Source organism: Haliotis asinina, chromosome 16 (assembly GCF_037392515.1).
Source record: "Haliotis asinina isolate JCU_RB_2024 chromosome 16, JCU_Hal_asi_v2, whole genome shotgun sequence".
NCBI classification, from domain to species: Eukaryota; Metazoa; Mollusca; class Gastropoda; order Lepetellida; family Haliotidae; genus Haliotis; species Haliotis asinina.
Window position 1 is genome coordinate 1,062,911 of NC_090295.1, and position 24,928 is coordinate 1,087,838.

At 43.9% G+C, this 24,928-nt stretch overlaps 1 protein-coding gene across 1 annotated transcript in view; it reads right to left on the reverse strand.

The window, feature by feature from the left end:
- Nucleotides 1–229: 229 nt before the first annotated feature.
- The window catches only part of LOC137268740 (uncharacterized), a 39,728-nt gene continuing 15,029 nt past the window's right edge, over nt 230–24,928 (reverse strand). The window contains exons 4-12 of the mRNA XM_067803323.1: nt 9,190–9,309; nt 7,865–7,944; nt 6,608–7,220; nt 5,325–5,398; nt 4,322–4,405; nt 3,266–3,398; nt 2,582–2,704; nt 1,389–1,519; nt 230–343 (exon numbers count right to left, since the gene is read on the reverse strand). Of these exons, the coding sequence (XP_067659424.1) occupies nt 230–343; nt 1,389–1,519; nt 2,582–2,704; nt 3,266–3,398; nt 4,322–4,405; nt 5,325–5,398; nt 6,608–7,220; nt 7,865–7,944; nt 9,190–9,309 (1,472 nt within the window). The remainder of the gene's footprint in view (nt 344–1,388; nt 1,520–2,581; nt 2,705–3,265; nt 3,399–4,321; nt 4,406–5,324; nt 5,399–6,607; nt 7,221–7,864; nt 7,945–9,189; nt 9,310–24,928) is intronic.

Consider the following 24,928-nt stretch of genomic DNA (forward strand, 5'->3'; position numbering starts at 1 on the left):
CATGTATAATGATTTTAGAGTGGTTTAGTGGAGACTCAATCTGGCATAGGGAGTGCGTCATGGATTCAATAAATGGCTGCCTCTCTGCCACAGGGTCAGGTCTCCTGCTTACCTGACAAAAAGTAATATGTAAGTTCACCCAGTTAATGGCTGGATCTGTGTGATGGGGTTGTGACACAGTAGCATAGCTGGTGAGAAAAGAAGACATGATCATATGTCATGGTGTAGCTCATGCCACCAACGGCTGCCTCTCTGTGGCGTCAGCTCCATGGTTTGATGTTGTTGGAGAGGAGGGTGGTGACTGGGGCAGCTTCAACCGCTTGAATGATAACCACAGCATCATCTGTGAAGCACATTCTGCATGTTAATACCATTGCATACACAACAGGAGTTGCAGTGACAACTAATTTATTTTAAAAATTCTCCAGGCCTATAATATGACATAATCGTGAGTGTATGATCAAACTCACAATGTGAAACAAAGCACATTTTTATTTTGCTTATTGTAAGGTAAAATAGCTCACTTTCAATTCATCACATTTTATGGCAACGTTTTGTTTGGATCAGAGAACATTAAATAATTCTACAGTCTAAGTTTGCAAGATCATATCATGCATTTTCACCTATGTGCTCAGAACTTCATTGATATCTTAAGAACAGTTGTAATACTGACCAGAACAAAATAACCAAATTTACTGTCAACATAAAACTATGTTGTATTACCCACAGTATCAATATAATATTGATCAGATTCAGCATATTTGGCTGCCAAGGGACATAACTGTTCCTAAAATCTGCCTTGAAGTATCCAATAGCTTGTTTGATTGTATTCTTCTTGATATTTTTTGTTGGATTAATGGCTGACTGTCTTCAGAGGAAGACAAAATAATTGTTGAAACTGATAAAACCTTATTATTTATGAAACATGCATCAATGTAATCATATTAAAGGCAAAGCTGCCATTCGAAGCCTGCACCACAAGATAGGTGCAGATAACAACCACCTGACCCTAGACTGTCATGTGTTTTGATGAAGTTCATATCTCTGCATGAAATTGTTGTTTTGCTATTGTTTCTACACAAGCTGAAGTCAACAGTAAAAGTTACACCGCTACTTTGTCTGCAGCTACTACGACTACTCCTGTCACTGCTACCACCACATCTGCAGCAACTACGACTCCTACTACTTTGTCTGCAACAACTGATACTACATTGGCAACTCATACCACCACATCTGCAACGTATACTACCACATCGGCTATTCCAATTACTACATCTGCAATTACTGCTACTACATCTGTAACTAACATCAAACACATCTTCATTTAAAGTAGAATCATGTCTGAGAGCCTCACATCTCATCATGCAAAGAAAGAAGACATTTGGTACCTGTGATATAAACAGCAGAGCCACTAACACCCCTATACCGACATACAGCATGGTGACCGTTGACCCCGCCCACAGCGGCGCCATGATGGTGCCAAGACCTGTCACACTCCTTCGGATGCCCTGACTCAAACCTGAACACATGGAAACAACATTTACTATCACTCTAAAACAAATGAAAAAGGATAAATTAAGCAGAAAAATATTTGGCAATCATGACATGAAGTAATCGAAACAACAGAGAGATAGTGGTCTAGATAATAGTTCCATGTAGTATGGTTAGTCACGGAATGTTCTGTTTACTGTCAAAGGTATGGTGGTAACCAAAGTGGTCTGTGTGTTCGCTCGTCACGCCAAAGACACGGGTTCGATTCCCAAGACGGGTACACTGTGTGAAGCCTAGTCATGGTTCCCTGACCATGATATTGCTGCAGTACTGTTAAAAACGGTGTAAAACTAAAAAATCAGTTTATTTGTTCTTACATTCCCAGGATGAGTTTTCAGCATTTCAGAATCACAGCAGGCACATGTCATCTCTTCATTTAAGTATCTCCACACTATTAGTAACTGTTGGAGAGTGTACAGAGCATGCTTTGGATAGTCTCGACTTAAACCTAATTTACATGATACCAATGACCAAGAACCAGAAATTAAAGTCATGTGATGTTTGCTGGTTTTTTTTAAGCTAACACCAAATGACTTAAACTCCAGTGTCTTTGCTTGGGCCTTACAAAGCATTGATAGTGTCATCTGGTGCCCATGACATGCCGAAAGGTTCACAATGTGCAGGTTCACCGATAATATTATTGACCATATCTTTCACTGAGTAGCTTAGCGTAGACATGTTTGCTTTGACAAATAAAGCTTGTGAAAGTTTTCTATGAATCTCAATTTCTGATTCCACCACAAGAAAACACACTTTCAGAGTTGTTAGTAGTTTTAGCAATTCAAAATGGAATGAAGCCATTATCTGCTGCTGCAGAATTGCTAAGCAATGAAGGTTGCCATGTTATGTAACACATCCATAATGCATTGCAAATGGGAATTTCTTCAACCACAGCAAAATTTACAAAGTTTCCAGAACTGCTGACTGTGATGTGTGATAGAAGGGAACACAGCTTTATACTTCTGTAAATGATGCAGTGTTTGATACAGTGAGATGTGTAATTATTGATCGTTTACTGCAGATAACGTACCCTGTGTTTCCCTGCGAGTGAGTTTAGAATACAGTGATACCCCACACACCATCAGGAATGGCAGACCGGCCACGTCAAAGATGGTACCAACAATGAAACCTGGTAACGTCCAGCCCGGGTTATCTGAAACGTGTGGGGCACCAACACAATGATACTGTCAATGGTATAAAACATTCCGAGCAAAACACTTCAAAACATTACAGTAATGAGGTTATTGGTTGACACATCTGCTGTTATTACATATGGAGACAGGACATGGACTAAGACAGAGTTGTGTCCCCTAGCTGAAGGGATCTGGTGATAATCTGTTAAAATCCAACTGCCAATTGTCTAGAACATTCTAGGCCAAATACTTCACTGCATTCATGAAGCACAGTTATTGGTTGGACACTTTTGTTCTTTGTACATATTGGGAGGGGACATGGACTAAGAGTTGTCTCCCTTAGATGCCAGGATCTGTTGATCATGTGTTTAAATTCACTATTCCTCTGAGCAATGTTCTGTGGCTTGTCACCCTGACTCTAACTGGTTTCCTGAATGTTTAATTATGTATACCCCATATTACACTTTAAACCTCACACATTTAGCTGAGATGTCACAATGTCAGAGAAAAACTGCTACAAACAGCATCTAACTGCCCTAACTCTACTGCTGGGAAATCTGGTGTTTGCATCCACTACTTACCCGGGGTACAGGAAGGCAGGAAGTACAGATACCACACATTGGAAACTGTCAGAATAAAACCACCTATTGCTATCAAATAACGATCTTCGAGCTTCCGACTCAACCAGCTTGTCAATACAAAAATTAAGATGATCTGAAAAGTGAAATGCAATGATTTCAGTAAAAGGACCTGCTCCACATAATAACTGTAAACAGAATTCCATTACAGAATTCAAAAACAAAACTACCAATACATACTGTTAGATGGTTTATTGAAACTTGAGAGAGTGAGTGAGTGAGTGAGTGAGTATGGTTTTACACTGCTTTCAGCAACATTCATGACAGGGAACACCAGAAATGGGCTTCACACATTGTACCCATGTGGGGAATCAAACCTGGGCCTTTGGCATGACAAGCAAACACTTAAACCACTAGGCTACTCCATTTGCTTTTCTGTGAAAGTGACACTGAACAAGATGACCATAAATGACTGATGTGTCTTAAATCTCAAAACCTTGGCTTCAAACACACAATTTCGTTCCAGAAATGTAATAATAAACAACACTCAGTGGTGATTCTGTTCTGGTTCAAACGTTAAACACATTATGTCCTCAGTACTCATTGTTTGCTGCATTCATTCTATCTTCATGCTATTGCTCTATTGTTTGCTGCATTCATTCTATCTTCATGCTATTGCTCTATTGTTTGCTGCATTCATTCTATCTTCATGCTATTGTTCTATTGTTTGCTGCTTGTTGTAGCAAAACTCAAAAACTCAAGATCTGATAAAAATTACAGATTTTCCTCAAATTTCACTTTAATATTTCTGATACTTTTTCGGTGGCTCTGTTTGGAGGCTCCTAGGCCTGTTGTATCTATGCAAGCCCTTACCGTTATTCTGTATACTATATATAATTTGATAATAATGATAGATTTTCCTTAAATTTCACTGTAATGATTCTGATAAGAAATTGCTAACTTAAACCACATGACAGCTAACTTCAAGGCTGGTAAGGACTGCAGAGACTGTTTAGAAATGATGTCCCCAAGGACAAACAGAAGTTGCTAAACACTCACCTCCACCCCTGCCCCGCAATACAAGAAGCTGTTCTGAAGTTCGTTCCAGTGAAGCAACTTGTCTGTCAGCGGCGTTAACATTGTCTGAAATACACAAGATTACAGACTTAAATCCAAACATAGAGACTTGGGCTGGGACCAGTAACCCAGATACCTGTCAGGGGTAATGTAGATACCTGTGGCGGGTGGGTATTGAGCTGGATCTGGGTATCCGTCTCAGTATCCAAACCCATTATGATCATGTGACTAATAGGTTAAACAATGTTATATGTTATTCTTTAATGATTAAAAGGTTGTATTGTCTTTAGAGATTGAGACATGACTGACAGTCACCTGTTTTCAATGCCATACGTGGTTAAAGTATGTTAGCCTCATGGCTGAAGAATATGTTGTCATTTCTTACAAATTTGATGTCAGGAATTAACATATCGGGTATCCAGGTAGGGTAGGGTAATTGGAGGTTGGGTATCCAGGTAAATATTTGGACTTGTCCCAACCCTATAGTCAGAGCTTTAAAGCAGTGTCACATGCTACATCACGTACATGAAATCAGAGCATGTCAGGCATGTGGTTGATACACATGTAGCTATCACTTCATAGAAGCTGATAATGGCCCCAAGTGTTAAACAATAATCTTAAATTGTCAAGTGAGTGAGTGAGTGAGTGTGAAAGAGAGAGACATACCAGAAATGGGCTCCACACATTTTACCATGACGAGCCAATGCTTTAACCACAACGCGATTCCACCTCCCCAAGAGCATGAACATAAAGTGGCCCAAATGCTTAACTGTAAAACATTGCACTGACAGGTTAAAATATTTCTGATTTAGATAAAAAAAATAATAAATCTGGAAACAAAATATTGATGCCACATACCACCCCAGTTCTCCCTTTGACAAAGCAGCCAGTTTGTAAAAGTAGTTACATCTGTACTGTCAGAATCACAGGATGAGCTCTACAATTCGAGAACCACAACATGTAGTAGTGTTAAGTAGGTGCTTACCTCTAGCGTGACCTGGGCAAATATAGTTATAAACTGTAATCCTAGCAGCACAACTATTTCTTCTCGAATATATTCTGTAACAAAACAGAATGAAACCTCAGTCCACCAAACTCCTTGCAACACAATCAACACAAAACACAGAGTAACTATCTTTAATATATGCCATGGTACAAGTGGCTTTATCTAGCCTCATGTAAGAATGTCGAGTTTTGATTGGTCCACGTGACTCTGATAAAATACGATGTACATTCATCACAAACCTCCAGTGGGAGAATAAAAATCGTATACTCCCGCTGTGAAGTCATATCACCCCGCTATGCCTCGGTGATGACACGAAGTGAGAAAAGCATGCATCGACAAGCCTTTAGTAACGTGCGGTGCATTGAGATCAAACGATCAGCTGGTGTCAACATGGCAGCAAGTCGATTCCATGCGTGTTGTTTTGTTTTGATTTAGTGAAAACATTCAGCTAGATAAATGCCTTATCACACCGTGTCAAGGGAAATACAGGGTGTTGTCAGTCCCGAGTAAGGTTGTACTCCCCGGCTCGGGGAATACAACCTTACTCGGGACTGATAAAACCCTGTATTTCCCGAGCCACGATGTGATAACTTATACTGTCATTTGAGACATCTGTGTTACACAGAGTTGCATCCCTTGTCCAAGTCAGGGACTCTGACAACTAACATGGCTTGTTGAAGACAAAATTTAAGCTCTAGTTTCCCAGGAATTACAATGTATCATTACCGTAAAACAGACAGTGTGGGTCAATGCTCATACAAACAAACATTTTTCAAAAATATATAAATAAATCAACATTCACATATATAAGCTTCAGAAGGCCAGTTCCAGTCCTGGGACTAAGAGAACAGGTCAAGGCTTATGCAAGCAACTATTTGCTCACAGTAAAACAATATTCACATTTATCCTACCTCACACATAAATGTCGTTTTCTGATTGGATAAGTATTCTTCTCTTATTTTCATTGTACCCCTCTTACAAGTGGGGTACATTGCAATATACCCCGCTGCCAGTGGCAACTCATTCCGTACTACATGGTAGTACTTCATAACATCTTGAATAACACTGAATCATAAATCAGAATTAACTTTGTGGTGTTCAGTAAGATAAACACATTGTTCACTGGTCCCTCGGGCCCCATGGGTTGATGTACCATCGATGTTTGTTTATGTTCCCCAAAGAGACCAGTGAACAAGTTTTATTGCAATACCTCACTTGCAGAAATATTTCCATTTTGGTTTTAGGTGATCTGATATCCTTACCATCATACAAGAACTTTAGTCTCCCTTGACTGAGAGGGTCCTTCAAATCTGCAACACTTTCTTCTCTCGGCAACAATGCTTGTTGCTTGGAGTCTAAGAGTTCTTTTAATTTTCTACTGCGGCTATTCTGTCGTTGGGCCACTCTATCCTTGTCTCCCATCCCCGAGGAGTCACTCTGCATAAGTCTTTCCGCAGACTCAATTAGTTCAGAAGAATTTCCAATAGATACGCTTCCTAATGATTCATTACCTACAGACCCATAGCTTGCCACTGATATATTGGACAATGACGCATTGCTTATGGAACCATACATGTTTGGTGTGGCAGTGGTAGTGGTAGTGACTCCATTAGGAACATGCTCGGTGCACTGAATGTCTGTGGGATTGGTACTGGGGCTTCTGGTGGTGCTGCAGGTCAAGTCCGGGTACACATCATCGTACGTGATTGTTTGGGGAGGGATCTCGGTGTACTGTTCCTCCTCATCGTCTTGCAATGGTGTATACGCTGTCTCCACCTGCCGCATCACCTGCACCTGCCGGAACACTTCTCCCGGCTCGGTGAAGAGAAACAACAGCAGCAGTCCCATTACCAGCCAGATCAAGGCCATCAGGAGCTGTGAAGGTCAAAGCTACAATCAGGTGTGAAGGTGCAGGTGAAGGTGAACGTTGGAGCAACAACATAGTATGAAGGTGAAGGTCAGGGTACCAACATGGTGTAATGGTCAAAACTATGATAATGGTCCCTGAAGGTGAAGGTCACGAGTTGTTTCAGGTTATGAAGGATGTGGTAAAAGCCATGGTATGAAGGTGAAATCAAGGCCATAATGGAAACAAAATTGAAGGTCAGGGCTTCTATGAAGTTCACAAGAGTGTATGATTGAGTGAGATTGGTATAAATCTAGCAATAATCACAAAAGGAATGTGAACTCCAATATTTGTGATTCCCAGATCACAAACATCACCTCTCAAATGGCATCTTGTTAATGCTTTAAGGTCTTCACTGTGAACATTTGTCATTTCCTCTAATGTAACTGATTCCCTTGAATTATGCACGGCACATGAAACTGAATGTTTTAGGAACTGATTGTGCACCAAGGTGTATCTGAACTGTCACACCACCTAAGACAGACCTTGAGGTGTACTGTACATGTACTGACAGTACAAAGAAAGGGGTTTTGTAGGTGTAACAGCAGATTATTATTTCAACTAAACTGAACAGTAAGTTTGTTTAATTTATCACTCTGGTTGTCTGACCTACCCCTGGTGATGAAAACCTGTCCACTTTGAAAGGACCGATGTTGAAATTGACCAGGGTCAGGAAGAAGTTGAAACCCGGACCTGTAAAACAACGTAAGAAGAACCAAATCATTGGAATGGTTGTTGATATTTTTCTTTCATTGTCAAGTCCTAAAAAAACAAACTAACTTAATGTGACTTTAACACATTGTCCAGCAAGTCTGTTGGCTACAACTATTGAGATGATCCCCACCCATCCTAGCAACAGGACCTGTGAAGGTCCCGGGGTAGAATAGGCCTTCACCAACCCATGCTTGCCATAAAAGGCGACTATGCTTGTCGTAAGAGGTGACTATCGGGATCGGGTGGTCAGGCTCGCTGACTTGGTTGATACATGTCATCGGTTCCCAATTGCACAGATCGATGCTCATGTTGTTGGTCACTGGGTTGTCTGGTCCAGACTCGATTAATTTACAGACCGCCGACATATAGCTGGAATATTGCTGAGTTCAGCGTAAAACTAAACTCACTCACTCACTCACTCCTAGCAACAGCCCACACTGACAGACAGCTATATCTATTGAGAGGACCCCCATCCTACATAGATACAGTCCACTCTGACAGACAGCTATATCTATTGAGATGACCCCCATCCTACATAGATACAGTCCACACTGACAGACAGCTATAAGTATTGAGAGGACCCCCATCCTACATAGATACAGTCCACTCTGACAGACAGCTATATCTATTGAGATGACCCCCATCCTACATAGATACAGTCCACACTGACAGACAGCTATAAGTATTGAGAGGACCCCCATCCTACATAGATACAGTCCACTCTGACAGACAGCTATCTCTATTGAGATGACCCCCACCCTACCTAGATACAATCCACACTGACAGACAGCTATATCTATTGAGATGACCCCCCACCCCACCCTACATAGATACAGTCCGCTCTGACAGACAGCTATAACTACTGAGATGACCCCATCCTACATAGATACAGTCCACACTGACAGACAGCTATAACTATTGAGATGACCCCCATCCTACATAGATACAGTCCACACTGACAGACAGCTATAACTATTGAGATGACCCCCATCCTACATAGATACAGTCCACACTGACAGACAGCTATAACTATTGAGATGACCCCCATCCTACATAGATACAGTCCACACTGACAGACAGCTATAACTATTGAGATGACCCCCACCCTACCTAGACACAGTCCACACTGACAGACAGCTATAACTATTGAGATGACCCCCACCCTACCTAGACACAGTCCACACTGACAGACAGCTATAACTATTGAGATGACCCCCACCCTACCTAGCAACAGCCCACACTGACGGACAGCTACAAGTTTTGAGATCACCGATGTCCTCTCTTGTTCTGTGGTGAAGCGGGCAATCTCTGCCAGTATCACGGCCTCGCCACCAACACCAACACCTAAGCAAACAAACACAGAATTTCTTTCAGAACTAAAACAGAGCATTACTAGGTTTTCTGAATTTTTACACTCAAGTAAACATGGCAAAACTACCATGTCATGTCCCATTACAAATCCTTTCACTCAAATAAACACCTTATGTTACAGTAGGATAAATAAAAAATGTGAAATGTTTCTAAGGCATTGACGCATCACTTTTATTTGTGTGTGTAACAACTTCTAAACGTCATGTAATGTCATTTGCCTTTGCTGCGTTCTGATCATTCATATTATCCACTATGAGAGTGAGTGTCTGTAAGAACGAATGTGACTGAAGTAGTATAGGGAATGATAGTTCTGGACCACTTTCAAGAAATGTCTCTACAAAGCCTTATTTATTAAATAAGACGTTGGTGGGCCCCTTAGCTCTTGCTATTATTACCCCTACTACAAAAAAGTTGGCGGTAATTACTGTGCCTTGGTAGGAGGTAACACTGTGCCGTACGGTACGATCAATAATTCTTCTCTTACAAACCCCCTACCCGGCCCATCCCTCAAGTAGTATAAGTTAGGTTCGTCGGCTTTCATATCCACTTTATCTATGTTGTAAGTTTTGACTGACCATATAGGATCGGTGGCCCGCTTACGGCTATCACCCTCGTGTTCCCCCGGCTGGTATAGATACCTCACTAGGGCCCTATCTGGTATCTGTTTCTCCTTCCCACGCAATGGAGCGGCCGACTCTGCAACTATTGATTTTAGTTTGATAGCGTCTGCCGGTTTCTTACCGGTGAGACGGGTGACTTCATGGTTGATTGCAGACACCACCTTGGGTAACCTCGTGACCCATTCAGTCGATCGTTTTCCAGGGGTGGTCATCTCCCTAGCATACTGATAGCCGAACAAGCGCTCAGCCAAAGTCCTATTAAATCTCTCAACTATGGCTTGGCTGCGATGGGCTCCGGCCGTGCCACGCCTGACCTTTGTATCGTGTTTGGCTAGCAGTTGTGACACGGCACCCATGAACTCCCGTCCGGGGTCAACTTGCAGCTCTGTTGGCCACGTCAGTGGGCTGCGTTTGTATATGCGTTCAAATCCTCTGGCTACCTGGGCCGCATCTTTCGTGGTCAAGGGTTCGGCTTCCTTGTAACGACTGGCTACATCCACTACGGTTAAGGCATACTTGTACCTCTTATCGTGGGGTAGGAACAGTAGGTCTGCCTGGTGAATGCTATTAGGTATGTTAATACCGAACCTCCTTCTAGGCACGTAGCGTGGTGCCGGTAAATAGATCTGCCACAGGGCTTGTTTTTCAAGCCACGCTTTGGCTTCCTCCGGGGGTACTCGCGCTAGTTTAGCTAGCTTATCTACTGCGCTAGCTCCTTTCCAGTACCCACGCGGGCTGTAGTAAATAGCCTCAAATTTTTTCATGTCCATACGCGTATGTGTTTATACCATCAATAGCTATCCAACGTTTCGTGTCCATAGGCGATAGGGACGTCTTGTTTATAGTCAGTCCGTATATCTTATGCCCATCACTTCTAAGTGTGTTCATTTTATGTCTAAAGGTACGGGTCTTGAACAGGGCTTCCTTGAATCTGGCGTGTTTGATGTGTTGTTTCACCACATACTTCTTAACCCCCTTAGCCTTCCGGATCTCACTATTGTCGGCTTTCAGTATGGAGTACATCTTAGGTCTCAAACCTATGTACTCGGCTATGGGCGTGCCAGCACACTCGTCCTTCATCTTACCTAGGACCTTTTTATTTACCGTGCTGTGTAGGGTATGGGTCTTAGGGTAGTCGCTGGTGTCGTATAAATCGAGGTGTTTTTTCATGTCCTCGTACACGTCCTCGGTTCGAATCTCCATCAGCAGGGAATCCGTGTCAGTGTACAGCACTTCACACCTGTCGCCGTACTGTTTCTTGAGCTCGTTGTAGTAAAAGTCGTACATCAGGTGTTTGGATAAATCGAGGATGCTCATCCCCACGTAAACAGGCCGATTGAATTTTATGTGGCTTTTCTTCATGTGTATGGCAACCAGGTTGTCTGTAAATATTTTATTACGGTTGAATGCCGGACTGGCTATCAATTTCCTGAGCTTGTCTTCCTCACTAGATCTAACCAGCTTCACGGTTACGCGTTTCCTCAGGTTTTCCATAGTCTTACCAAACACCGAGTTATTCATGAGCTTGTAGAGATTTTTCTCAAAATCACTGGTGGCTTTTTTTCGTAGGTCTGTGTTCATTCTGATGTAGGGCTCCATCCATGGGCTCTGGTCGAACATGAGCACCCTGTGTATTTTGGTCAGCCTCATACCCAACGACAGGTACAGCTGTAGGTTGCGATAGTGAACGATGTACTTGGTCTTATTCATTAAGTTAGGCACGAGTTTTTCAACGTCTGTCACACGACCACCTGACAAGTTATGTTGGTACTCAGACATCCAGTCTGTGTTAACCCTCATACGTTCGGGGGCCAGGGGGTAGCTGTTGTGCGATGTGTGTAATTCCTTGGGATACTCTAAGTCAACTTCGAGGATATACCCTTTGTTCGAATCTGGTGCGACCCCCATAACATCAACGTGGGGTACCCATTCGAATCCCCCTGTAGGTAGATACTGGCTCATGGCCCAGCCGTACAGGTTGTTTGCGTCGAGGTATAGAATGTGATTGGTTGGTTTGTTAGGATCGTAACCTTTCACGTATTGATTATTTGCTTTAGCGTATCGTTTGGATGCCATGGAAATCCCACCTCGCAAGCCTTTCTCAATGAATAGGTGCATGTCGTAATCTGTGAGCAATTCCAAATTAACTCCGGTCTTTTTAAGCAAGGCGTCCCACGACAGACCTGGGCTGGTGTAATACCATGCGGGGTCGAGTTTATACTGCTTTAAACACGTCCGTCGAAACGTTTCAAACACGTCGGCTAACAGCAGTACATCTGTCCTCAAGTACAGGTCGTGATAATCACCCAGGTTCTTACAACCCAGTTTATTCCATACGTTAGTCGCGTGCGAGTAATCATCTCGTGAGACGGACGCCTCATTCAGCTTGCTATAAAAGCAGTCAATAGGGGGTAGTCTGGTCTCGGTGAACTTGGCCCAACTATCCATGTACTCATAGGGGTACACACCCTTCCTCATAAGCAGGGGTCTAGTCTCGGCGTCTGTGTATCGATCGGTGATAGGGAAGGTATTGTTGGCCTTGACCAGACTGTCGAGTGACGACAGGAGGAACTGAAACGAGTCAATGAACCTAAGTCCGTTTAAGCTGAAGGAGATGTATCTCTCCATGTTGTTGGGGATGCACGTTATATTACCATCGATTTTCGCGATGGCCTGCATGATCAAGTGTGAGTCGTACCCTCTCAAGTTGTGAAAGACAACGGGGATGTTTATTGTCTTAGGGTTGATTTTAAGCTTGAGGTTGCACGCGTTGTGAGCGGCGCCTCTATACTTACCAGTTATGTGGCAGTGATCTCTCACCGAATCACCGTTAAGTGGTGAGTCGCACACGTGACAGTTAGTGCTACTAGCGTGAGCTAGCCTGTCGGCTCGGGTCATACGCATGGGAGCGATTCTGTACAATGCATTCCTAATAATTTTTTCTTCCTCCTGCAAACACTTTAGAAACCTTTCAGCCGCGTCAGGGCCCCTATACACTACCGGAGCTTTCGTTTCCCCGTCACAACGGACGACAATGTATCCAAACGAACAGGCTTTATGCTCTTGTGTCTTGTGGGTGAAGCTACCACTGGGAGCCTCGCCGGCGGCAGCCACTAAGGCTTTGAAGTCGGCGTATATGATATAAGGTACAGACATTTGGTTCTTGTGGTTACTGAATTTTAGGATATTTTCACCTTCCTTAGGCATGTCGACTCGTATGGCCGTCTGCCCCACACCTTGACAATCATCCCGGTGGGATTCTAATAAATCAGCTCGACTGAAACCGTGTAGGCATCGTACACAAAAGTGTTTTTCCCCAACGTGTTTCGACTGGTCGTGCAACAACCGGCTGAGATGTTTTATCCACGTGTAGTGATACTTTTCACCTCGCTGGATCATGAATATATTGATAACTTGGCGATCCTTCACCGGGCTGACCCTGTGTATTATTGTTGTGTTACCTTCGTGCCCAAAGATATTTATAGCCAGATTATTCTGTTTTTCTACTTTAGTGATCTGGGATATTGGGGTGGGTTCATCTATACCATCCCAGTTGAGCCCATCGTCTTGGGGATAGCTAGAAAGCCTATCTGAATGAGTGTCAGCTGGAAATAAGGCTGACCTGATAGCTAACCTCAGGCAATCGTTTCCTCTATTCTTAACGTTTACTATGGCATGTTTTTTCCTATAGTAGGGAGGCAAGGCTAGGTATGACCCACCTCTGAACGGCACGTAGTTAGCTATGTCTAGATAGACATTATCGATTTTATCTACAGCCCACCCAGACCCCAAGTGTGTATAGCGTTCTAGGTATTCTCGTATCTGCTGAAAACTGGTATCGATTGATGCGTCAATGGTCTCTGCATGTGTGACGACCTCTTGTTTACCTCGGAAGTAAGGCTGAACATACTCAGTGGTACTCCCAACCTGCTTATCGAGCGACATTTTCACTGTGATCTGAAACTTGATACTTCCTAGGTTATTTAGTTCCTGGTTGATCTTATCAGCTATCAGAGGCTTGATATCTGTAATGTCTATGTTTCTATCAACGCGCATGCGCCAACCTCTCAAATAATTGCCTACGGCGTGCTCAGTGCGCACGAACTGTAGGTCAATAGCTCTATTCTGTCGTAATAATTCTACAAGCTGTGGTTTTCTCATACGAGAATACCCGCCTAAACCCAAATCGTGTGCCTCGGTTTTCAGTTGTTTTACAGTGGGAGGTTTTGCTACGGGGGCATGTGATAACAATGCGGTTAACCCGGCTCTCCCCAGGTTTGAATAACCCGTGTGTCCAAGCTGTTTTGCTTGAGCTTTTAATTGTTTTACCGTAGGAGGGGCTTCTAAACCTAGTAATCTCAACAATGCTGACTTCCGCATTCGAGAATACCCGATGACACCTCTCTGTTTTGCTACCTTCTTCAGCTCGCGTACAGTAGACATAGTGTTTACACCTAAGAGAACTAATGTCTAATTGGTTCACAGTAACCTTAATAAAAATATATTTCAATCCTGTATTTTATTTGACATGTCTCGGAAGTCTTCTATCAGCGAGGTATCATGTGATAACAATCCGACTAACCAGTCTCTCCCCATGTTTGAATAACCCGTGTATCCAAGCTGTTTCGCTTGAGTTTTTAATTGTTTTACCGTAGGAGGGGCTTCTAAACCTAGTAATCTCAACAATGCTGACTTCCGCATTCGAGAATACCCGATCACACCTCTCTGTTTTGCGACCCGCTTTAGCTCGCGCACAGTATACATAGTGTTTACACCTAAGAGAACTAATGTCTAATTGGTTCACGCATTGGAGTCTATCTTGAGCAGTCGCCTACGTTCTTTTATGTAGCCTTTTTTATTCTCGTAGATGAGTTGATGTCTGACTACATTCGCTCCGTGAGCTTTACATAGACAGTAGTGCCCTTTAACCCCGATACCACACACAGAACACGTGTAGTTAGGACTTCCCATATGGAAACAACAGAACCCCTGATTCCTGCATTTCCTACCACAGGCCTCGGTCTTCCCCATAAGTATGTATTCGCATCGGTATGGAGCGGGTCTCATGTTTACTTATATAGGTATTTTAGTTTAATTGCTTCGCAACCAACGCAGTAGCTGCTATACCCAACACTATGAAGCCCAGTTCACGATTCATTTGTCCCTTGGATGGTGTGTAGTACTGAGCGAGTGTGGGTTTATCGAGCGGTTCCAATCGTTTACCAGTTAGTAGGTAGTATTCTTTCATTGCTTCATCGACATCGTTGAATGTTTGAACGGCATGGTTTTCACGCGTGAGTTGTTCGTTAATAAAATCGATCCTCTGGAGGCGTTTTTTAGCGTACTCAGCCTGTGCTCTTTGTAATTTCTCAGTAGCGAGATCGTGCCGTTTCCTTTCTTCCTGTATTTCAGCCCCATCTCGTAGTTTCGAGAAGAGGAAATTACTCCCGGAAAATGCCAGGGCATTCACTAACGCCCCACCGACCATCATAGCTATCGTGGCCATCCCTATATTTATTTCATTATATTATCAGGTATTATTCCTTGTTTTACTAGGATGTCTTTTGTGGCCATCGCCATACCAAGGTTCATTATGAGCATACCCATATCCTGCAGGTTGAAATCTAGCTTGATAGTTGGTTGTTTAAGCACCATTTTAGTCAACCGAGCATACCCTACAGCTAGACTGGCGACCACTGTGGCGTGGTATGCGTCGTTGACGAACGTTTTCCCCTCAGACATTATGTATATGATATAAAATATTAAAATTATAACATGATATGCGGGTCTACAGTGGGGCCTGCCGGCGGCGTGGGGGTATCCCCCACACCCCCAGAGTTTCCCTCACGTGTATATAACCATGTTATAACCACGGCAGCAGTTACGCCTACAGCCAACAACAGTCGGGTTGGGTTGGTCACTTTATGTTGGTTACACCACCGTTTTTTACCGGCAGCTACTCTCTTAGGATTCTTCTGCCTGGTTACTGTTGAAGTGGTCTCCACCGTCACCTCGGGACTCACTGGTTCCTGTGAAGGGGTCTCCTCCACTGTTTCCTGTGCAGCATCCATCTATACTATTATTATTATTCTTTCTCTCAAATTGACAATGTTTTGCCGTGATAATCGCCGCCGTCACTGGAGCCAACAACATGCCATATTTGTGGTACAGCCCGCAGCTGATAGAGCTCACGGCGTGTTCGATAAAAGGGTCTTTCTCGAGGTCCTCCCACAGGTAAAGTCGGCGCTCTGGTGGAATGGGAAGGAAGTGTGACACAATACCGGTGTATATCTGGGTCATAGCCGATCCTATTGTCTTTGTCATTTCTGCTCCGAGCCGGGACTCGTATCTAGCGTACAGCTTATCAATTTCTTCGACTGGCATTTTGTGAATTTTATCCGGAGTGTAGTCTCCAAAGTAATGTTTGGCTTTGCCACCAACAGCCAACGCCACCAGTTTCTCTCGCTTGGGGGAATCCCCCACAGTGGGGCCTGCCGGCGGCATGGTGGAGACCCCCAACTGTTCGAGCAATTCCTCACACTCCATCTTATAATATAACAAGTAAGATTTAGTTTTAACTATATAATACCCGATGCAGACAAAACACAGAGAAATGAAGGTTAAGTTGCACACGACAAACACTTCGAATATCATAGCTATGCTTAGCTTTGCTTAGCTTTAGCTTCGCTTTGCTTAGCTTTGCTTAGCATACTATATATGCTACTGGTTGGTCGGTCTTTAGAACGAGCTTAGCGTGTTTAGTTTCAGCGAGCTGTTTCTTCACCCGTTCCCGTTCTAATTTACTCATCACATCGTTCTCTCTCAAACACTCCTCGAACGAATCCCTGTCCTTGCAGTGAAATAAGGCCACCCATCGCGTCTGCTCCCTGAGGTCTTTCAACACCGAGTTGAACTTCTGCGTTAGCACCCAGACGCTGTGATTTGCATGCCGGCCGGAGAAGGCCAGGTACGATAGCATGTCTCTCTTTTTTGTTATCTCGCGATTAGCGCTGCAGTCGTCCAGTATGAACAGCGTCGGTTCCCCTTTAAATCTCTCGTGAAGAGCTTTCAACCAGTCCTGCAGGCGTGTTCCAGGGTCGATTTTGTGTACGTCCGGGTCCGTCATCACCCAAGGTCGCGCGTACGTTTTATTCATGCTCAGAGTAGGGCACATGATAACGATGTTATCGAAAACATCCTTGTAGTAACCCTCCAACATATCCAACACGAAAACGGTCTTCCCACAGCCAGTCTGCCCGCATATGATAGCGCAGTGTGGGTCAGTGGGTAACCCCAGGGGGTACCCCCCACTAGTAGATGGCTTGCACGAATCTCCCATTGTCTATATTAAGTTGCGCGTCCATAATAACGTACAGATATAATTTCAACTTACCAGCGGTTTGAGCCTTCTTAGTAATCTGGATGGTTATCCCTTCGCTGCCGTTATCTATACGGCGCCCGCTGCCGTGCAGTTTATCATCATCCGTGGATCGCATGTCCAACCATAGGGCGTACTTGGTGGTCAGGTATTCACCGATCTGCACGGAGCTTAGGTCCAGGTCCTTTGTTATGTAATTCCCCACTGGTAGCTTTTTTATCTCATCCCACTGCTGGTGTGGTCTCATACCATGACTGAACAGCTGGTTGGGCACGCCCTCGATGGTCACTTCCACCTTTTCAATCTCGGGGTTGAAAAACTTCTCGCTGTCCCTCTGGAATGGCTCGTAATCCTCCACGGGGACGACCAGGATACCTTTCATCGATCGCGCCGGCACGTTCAGGTTGATATTCCACACAGTGTCGCTCTTATCTCGCACGACTGATCTATGTCTCAGTACGCGATCGTACAGGATAGCCATCTTCCCAGAGTACTGGCTTCGAACCTGCCTGGCCAGCTCCGGGCTAGTGACCATGTCGAACTCCAGAGAGATGTTGTCTATGGCATAACTGGCCTCATCACCGTTCGGCGTACGCACTACTTTGCTATAGTCGTTAAACGTGAGCTCGTATTCGAGCCTATCACCCAGCGCGGCCTGGTAAAACGGCGCGTGTCCCGTGAGCAACTCGAAGTCGAGCGGCACGCAGAATCGATTCCCGTATGCTAGAGCGATGGCCTTTTCACCGGCCGATAGCTTGTCTTGCTGGTCTTGCGTGAAGACATACCCTATGCGCGCCCGGGTTGATTTGCTGATACCCTGGTACACATCATTGACTCGTTCTCCATCGCTTTTCCAGAGATCCTTGTAGCAGTGAAACACGTCGCTGTCGTCGATGCTCAGCACCTCGTTACCGCTGATCTTGACGGTCGTTTTCTTGATGATAGCTCGCCCCACGTTCCGCACTAGCTCGCGTTTATCGTTGCCGGAGGTCAACGTGATATTGAACGCCAGTCGAACAGTGCCTGGTACAATGAGGTCATTCTCACCAAGGTTTGGAAATCTAACCAGCAGAGTTTGATTCTGGTCTATCTTGCTGGGATTGTTGGTGATGGTCACCGACTGTCGCACGGCTCTGGCGCCTAATGGCTCTCTCAATCTTCTGAAAGGATCTAATTTTCTACCGTACATTGTTATATAAATGAAATATATTTTTAATACTAATGGATGAAGACATACCTATGGATGATATGTGGGACGATAGTGCCCAGGCATTCGATGATGACCAGGAGACCTCATTCTCGCAAAGTGACGAGCTCCTTAAGGGCGCCATCGACGATTATTACAACGCAGTTGAAAATAAATCCAAACTCAAACCGTTGGGAAGGAACTATTCCGATTTTACCCTCAGCAATGGCACGCTGCGTTTGAAGTCTCGCCCGGAGATCGATCTCATGAATAAACGCACTAGAGAACCGCTTGCTTTATCAACATTGGCCGGTAAACATGGAAGTCAGTTGGTCCAAGATGAACTAGGCTTCACAGATTACGGTGGCGCGCGACCTAAGCAGTATCCTCCGAAGTTAGTTCAAGGTCTGGAAGGTATCAGGGACGCCATATCAGATCAAAACATGACTTATGATATTAAAAAGGTGTTGGCCGACTACGAGAACAAACCATTCCCAGGGCTCGAATTTACCGTTCGGGAACTGCGGGGGTTGGATCTGACGATGCAAACCATTCGCGGACATCTCGCGAAAAGCACAGCCAAAATGAGTGAGATAGACGACCACATCGCCTATGAAAAGAAAAAACTCGGTGAAACTGAGGACGAGTCTATGAAAGCCACCATCGAGGAACGAATACGTAATTTGGAAGATGAAAAGCAGACCTGGCTGGAGACAGCATCCTCCTTCAAAGAAAAGCTTCGATCCCAGGTCAACCGTATACGGGAAACCATCAATCAAGTCCTCTACCGAGACACCACGTTAGCAGGCAGGATTCGGATATTGTTCCGGGAGCAAGGGATCACCATCGCCAGCATTCTGACTGCATTGGGTTTAATCATATCAACCCTGGTGGTGTCACTGGTGGGAGGAACCCCTGTGGGGCCTGCCGGTGGGGCCCCCACACCCCCCGGCGGTGGTGGTGTTAAAGACTGGATAAAAAAACTCGGGGAAGGCCTAGCTAAACTGGCTGGTAAAGCCGCCGAAGCCCTTCCCGGCATCCTGGGTAGCATCGTCTCGTGGTTGTTGAGCGCTCTGTCTAAAACTGCCATGTGGCTCAGTCAAAACCTGTGGGCAGCCATCGTCGCCGTGGCTGGTCTGGTGTACGTAGCGGCTAAGAAATCTTTAACCAAATAAGTCCCAAAGTTACCCCACCAACCACTAAGGCTGTTTTATTATCAATATGCTGCTGATAGGGGGGTACCCCCACATGTATATGGGTGTGTGTGGGGGGCACATGAACTTTAGACTCCGGGGGTGGCGCCACTATACCCTTTTCACGTGGTGGGATGTGTGGGATATAGGGGGTGTTAATATCGGGGTTGATACCCAACTTTTGGTCCGCCGTGGCTATGACTATTTTGTTGTTATAACCCACCACTTTTTTTATTCTCAGTTGCATATCACTCGGAGCCATGTACAACCCCACGCCGAACACGTAATTGACTTTCGATCTGGCGTATTCTAACACGTTTTGGTAACGGTCGATGGCCCTCGGGAGATCAACTGGAGAATTGATAGCATCCTCAACGTTGGAAACGAATTGTGTCTGAGCGTCGTAAGCAGTTCCCTTACCGAGGATGTTGGAACGCGTCATCGACTGCGCACCCAACAGCGCCCACACGTACGTTCGAATCGAGTCGTTCAAGCGTATTGTACCAGCACGAGTGAATTCTTTCGATGTTTTTGAGATCATTTTAGTCCAGGCTGTGGCTGCATCAGGACTGGTTTGCTTTATACAGCTGACATGGATCTTTTCATTCGTTGTGGGGCCTGTAAATGTATGACGGTTTGGGTTGTATGAACCATCTTTAGAACCGGCATAATATGTTCCGGACCTGTAGAAGTACACGAGAACTATACCGAGACCATGGTTCACACCAGGAAGGCGAAAGTCTTTATTCGTTGGAATCTCAAACTCCCCACAAATACGTTCATAAGCGCGTCTATCATAGGGGTTATTCGTCATACTCCACGCTTTATCTTGGGGAAGAGGAGCACTTATTTCCTTCAATATTCGTCTCGTTTGATAATAAATATGAAACAAAATAACCGCCTTACTCAGTTCGTCTATACCGTAGTCTGGTGTCACACCCGACCCTGTCGTCGCACACCACACAGCAAAGTTGAGTTGGTTCTGCCAAAACTGCATTGGGTTTTGATTCCAGTTTACCACCGCCTGCGCGTTATTAACGGACACGATATATTTTTCAAAGATATCAATAAAGGTTGTTTTTGTCAAGATCACAGATGATTTCGTTTATATAATTAGTTTATGGTACTGTAAATAGATGTAGTATGGTATTGTTAGAGTGTGTTATATATTGTTGGGAGTTGTTGTTAGATTATGTTCGGTAATACTATGGGAACAGGGTTATGTTCAGGGAAGCGTGACCAGGTATGGCCAGAGAGCTGGGGTGTTAATTTGTAAACAATAGAGAGGTGTTGAGTAGCTTGGGTATGGGAGGTCAATATAAATAGTGAGGAAGGGTAGTAATCTGGACAGTCAGCCAGAATCACCACTGTGTTCACCTGTATGGGTTCAACTTTTGTATGGGATTGCATCTCACGCTGGCTGGCGTAAGTTTTTATTATCATTATTACTTTTGTATTTATTGATTGAGTAGATGTAGCAAGAAATTGTTTTACTGATGTAGTATTTCTAGATATATGTGCATATTGTAACACTATATAGCCACAAAGCCATTCAAAATTTGAATGTTATCGTTCCACAAAACCTGTTCCACTTTCAAATATGTAAATCGGAGTAAAGTACATGCATAAAGTATAAGACATTGACACATGTCTTACTGAGTAACTGTAGTTACTTATATTGTATTGTAGTGTCCCGGAACTGGCCGGTTATCCTTAAAGTAAGGAGAGGGGTAGTATCTCCGCCTGTAAGGAGACAGACAAGAGTCTTCCCTGTTGTATAAGGAGCATGTATCTCCTAGTAATGTGAGATGTGGATGGCACAGCCATCAACCATTACACAGGCCCCTTAAACTCCGTGAGGGAAACCATCGCCTGGGTGTGAGGGATACCACACAAATACCATGACGTCACCAAGTGGAACCACAGTGCACTGACATTCTGATTACATTGTAAAGAGAAAGTGTTCTCTCTGAGTGGCTAATTCCTTTATTGTTATTTAGTTCAATTGTTTAGTTTCTGATTGGGATTATATGTAATCATTATCTATATTAGTGAGGGTATTAGGATTTTAGTGTAGTTAGTAGTAGTAGTAGTATTATTAGAACTTTAGCAATATAAGTGGTAGACAGAACTGTATATGTAGCTAGGTTAGGTAATTAGATTAGTTAGTTGTATTTGCACCTGTAGAATTAGTTTAGTATAGGTATTGGGGTTACTTATATCTTAAGGGGAGGAATAAAGTTTTGCAAAACAAACTATTCTTCTGTTGTGGTTACTTTGGTATGTGACATTTTGGTGGCAGCGGTGGGATAATTAGATTATTTGTCACTATCAAAGGGAACCCTAGTTGTGTTCTGTAGCGCATTTGATGTAGCGTTGTTGATTGTATATCGCTGCAGAATCTTTGTGTCCATAAAGAAGGGTTAGAACATACGGCACCACTTCTGCGTCCTTGAGTGTATGATTTGGAATTCAAGGGTGGAGGGTGTATTGTGGTTATTGGTCAGTTAAGGCCATTGGTTCGTCGTGAACATTTTGAACATTGGGATATATGGGAAATCACCTCCGGTTTTATTCTTGGTAGGATCCCTATTTATTCCAGACAGTTTGACTTTTTGTGTACCCTGCTTTGCCCTCATACAGACAATTATGGACATTGACAAACTTATCAAACTGGGTCAGAGTTTAGGGTATGAGAAAGATGATTTGAGAGTGTTTGTGAAAGAGCAAATGGAGTTGGAGAATGAGAAAGAAAAGGACAGGCTCGAACGGGAGGAAAGAGCTAGGGAGCGGGAGATTAAAAAGTTAGAACTGGAGGAAAGAAAGGAGAAAGAAAGGTTAGAATGGGAACGAGAGAGAGAACGATTAGAATTGGAGAAAGAAAAGTGTAAAATACAGTCAAATGAAAGAATAGAACTAGCCAAGTTAGAAAAGAGTGCGGCAGGAAATCAAGAAGGGCAGGTAGGAGAGAATAGATCGGCAGCCATTCCCAAGATGCCTAAAATGCCTCCATTTGACGACCACAATGACAATATTGATGCATATCTGCAAAGGTTTGAACGTGTAGCTACAGCGCAAGGCTGGGACCCGTCCCATTGGGCAGCTTACCTGTGTACTCTGCTGAAAGGTAAGGCTTTAGAAGTATACTCCCGGTTAAATGCCTTTGAGGCTGAAAATTACAATGCAGTTAAAACTGCATTACTTAAACGCTATGAAATGACTGAGGATGGATTCCATCAGAAATTTAGGACTGCTAAAACTGAAACAGGTGAGATTTTCACACAATTTGTAGTTAGAATTGAGAACTATTTCAACAGATGGATTGAACTAAGTGGTACACAAAAGACGTTCGAAGGTGTGAGAGATTTGCTGCTGCGTGAACAGATTTTGAATGTGACTGGAAGGGATCTGGGTATATTCTTGAGAGAGAGAAAGCCAAAAGACGCGATGGAAATGGCTAGACTAGCAGAGCAATTTATAGAAGCTAGAGGTACGAGTCATGGAAGATACAATAGACCAGTTATTCCAGGTCAAACTGACAAGCAGGTTTCCAAAGGGAAAATAGTCGAGGGTAGCGCATTAGGTAAACATGGTACTTGTTCCAAACAATTTGTTCCTATTAAGGAAAGGACATGTTACAACTGCAATCAAACTGGGCATTTGGCAGCACAGTGCAAGAAACCCAAGTTTAAAGTGGCAAGTATCCAGGTGAGTGAAGACAACACAAACATGTCTCTAATACATCCAGATAACACAAAAGTAGAGCCCTGCATACATGAAGTTCTAGATGGTGATGCAGCAACTTCAGAGGAGGTTACTAAAGCAGATGTAGCCTCAGGGAGTGTGCTTACCAAAGATCACCGCATGCCATTTTATCAGGGAAAGGTAAACGACACTCCAGTAGATGTGCTTAGAGACACGGGATGTAACGGTGTAATAGTGAGGAGGTCAATGGTAAAAGATGCATGTTTGACTTCAGAAACACAATCTTGTAAATTAGCAGATAGCAGGATCTTGACACTTCCGGTAGCATGGATTACTGTAAATACGCCCTTTTACACGGGTATGGTGAGAGCAGCATGTATGGACACACCAATCTGTGACTTAATATTAGGCAATATTCCCGGAGTTAGAGAGCCAGGAGATCCAGACTTGATGTGGGATAAGCAGGACATTAAAACAGTAGGTGCTGTAGAGACAAGGAGCCAGAGAAGAGTACGCCAAGTAGGCATGGAACCCTTGAAGACATTGGAACCTGTTGGGTTGACACTGAGTCGAGGTGAGTTCGTATCCCTACAACATCAGGATTCAAGTCTGAACAAAATAAGAAAATTAGTGGAAGAAGGTAAGATTAGGGAGACCCGACATAGTACTTCCTCTTACTTTGTGGAGAATGATATGCTGTATAGGAAGCATACTTCCAATAAAATGGACAATGGTAAACAAGTTGTACAGGCAGTAGTACCGGTTGGATTGCGCACACAGGTAATGAAGGTATGTCATGAAGCACTGATGGGTGGACATCTTGGAATCAAGAAGACTCTAGATAGGGTAATCTCACAGTTTTATTGGCCAGGAGTAATTGGTGATGTCAGAAGACATGTTCAGTCTTGTGATATTTGTCAACGTACCATGCCGAAGGGAAAGGTAAGGAAAATACCACTGGGACAAATGCCATTAATTGAAGTGCCATTTGAGAGGGTAGCTGTTGATTTGATTGGTCCATTGTATCCTGTCACAGACAAGGGTAATAGGTATATACTGACGGTGGTTGATTATGCAACACGATACCCAGAAGCAGTAGCTTTACCCAGAGTAGAGACGGAATATGTTGCCGAAGCTCTGTTCGAGATATTCAGTAGGGTTGGTATCCCCAAGGAGATATTAACAGACATGGGAGCCCAGTTCACGTCAGGCGTGATGAAGGAGGTAAGTAGACTATTGTCCATACATCAGCTTACTACTTCCCCTTATCATCCAATGTGCAATGGCCTAGTGGAGAAGTTCAATGGAACCTTGAAGACGATGCTGAAACGGATGTGTGCAGAACGACCAAATGACTGGGACAGGTATGTACCTGCTTTGTTATTTGCTTACCGAGAGGTACCTCAAGAGAGTTTGGGTTTTGCCCCATTTGAATCTTATATGGACGCACTGTGAGAGGACCAGTACAGATTCTGAGGGAAATCTGGACAAGAGATATACCAAACCCAGA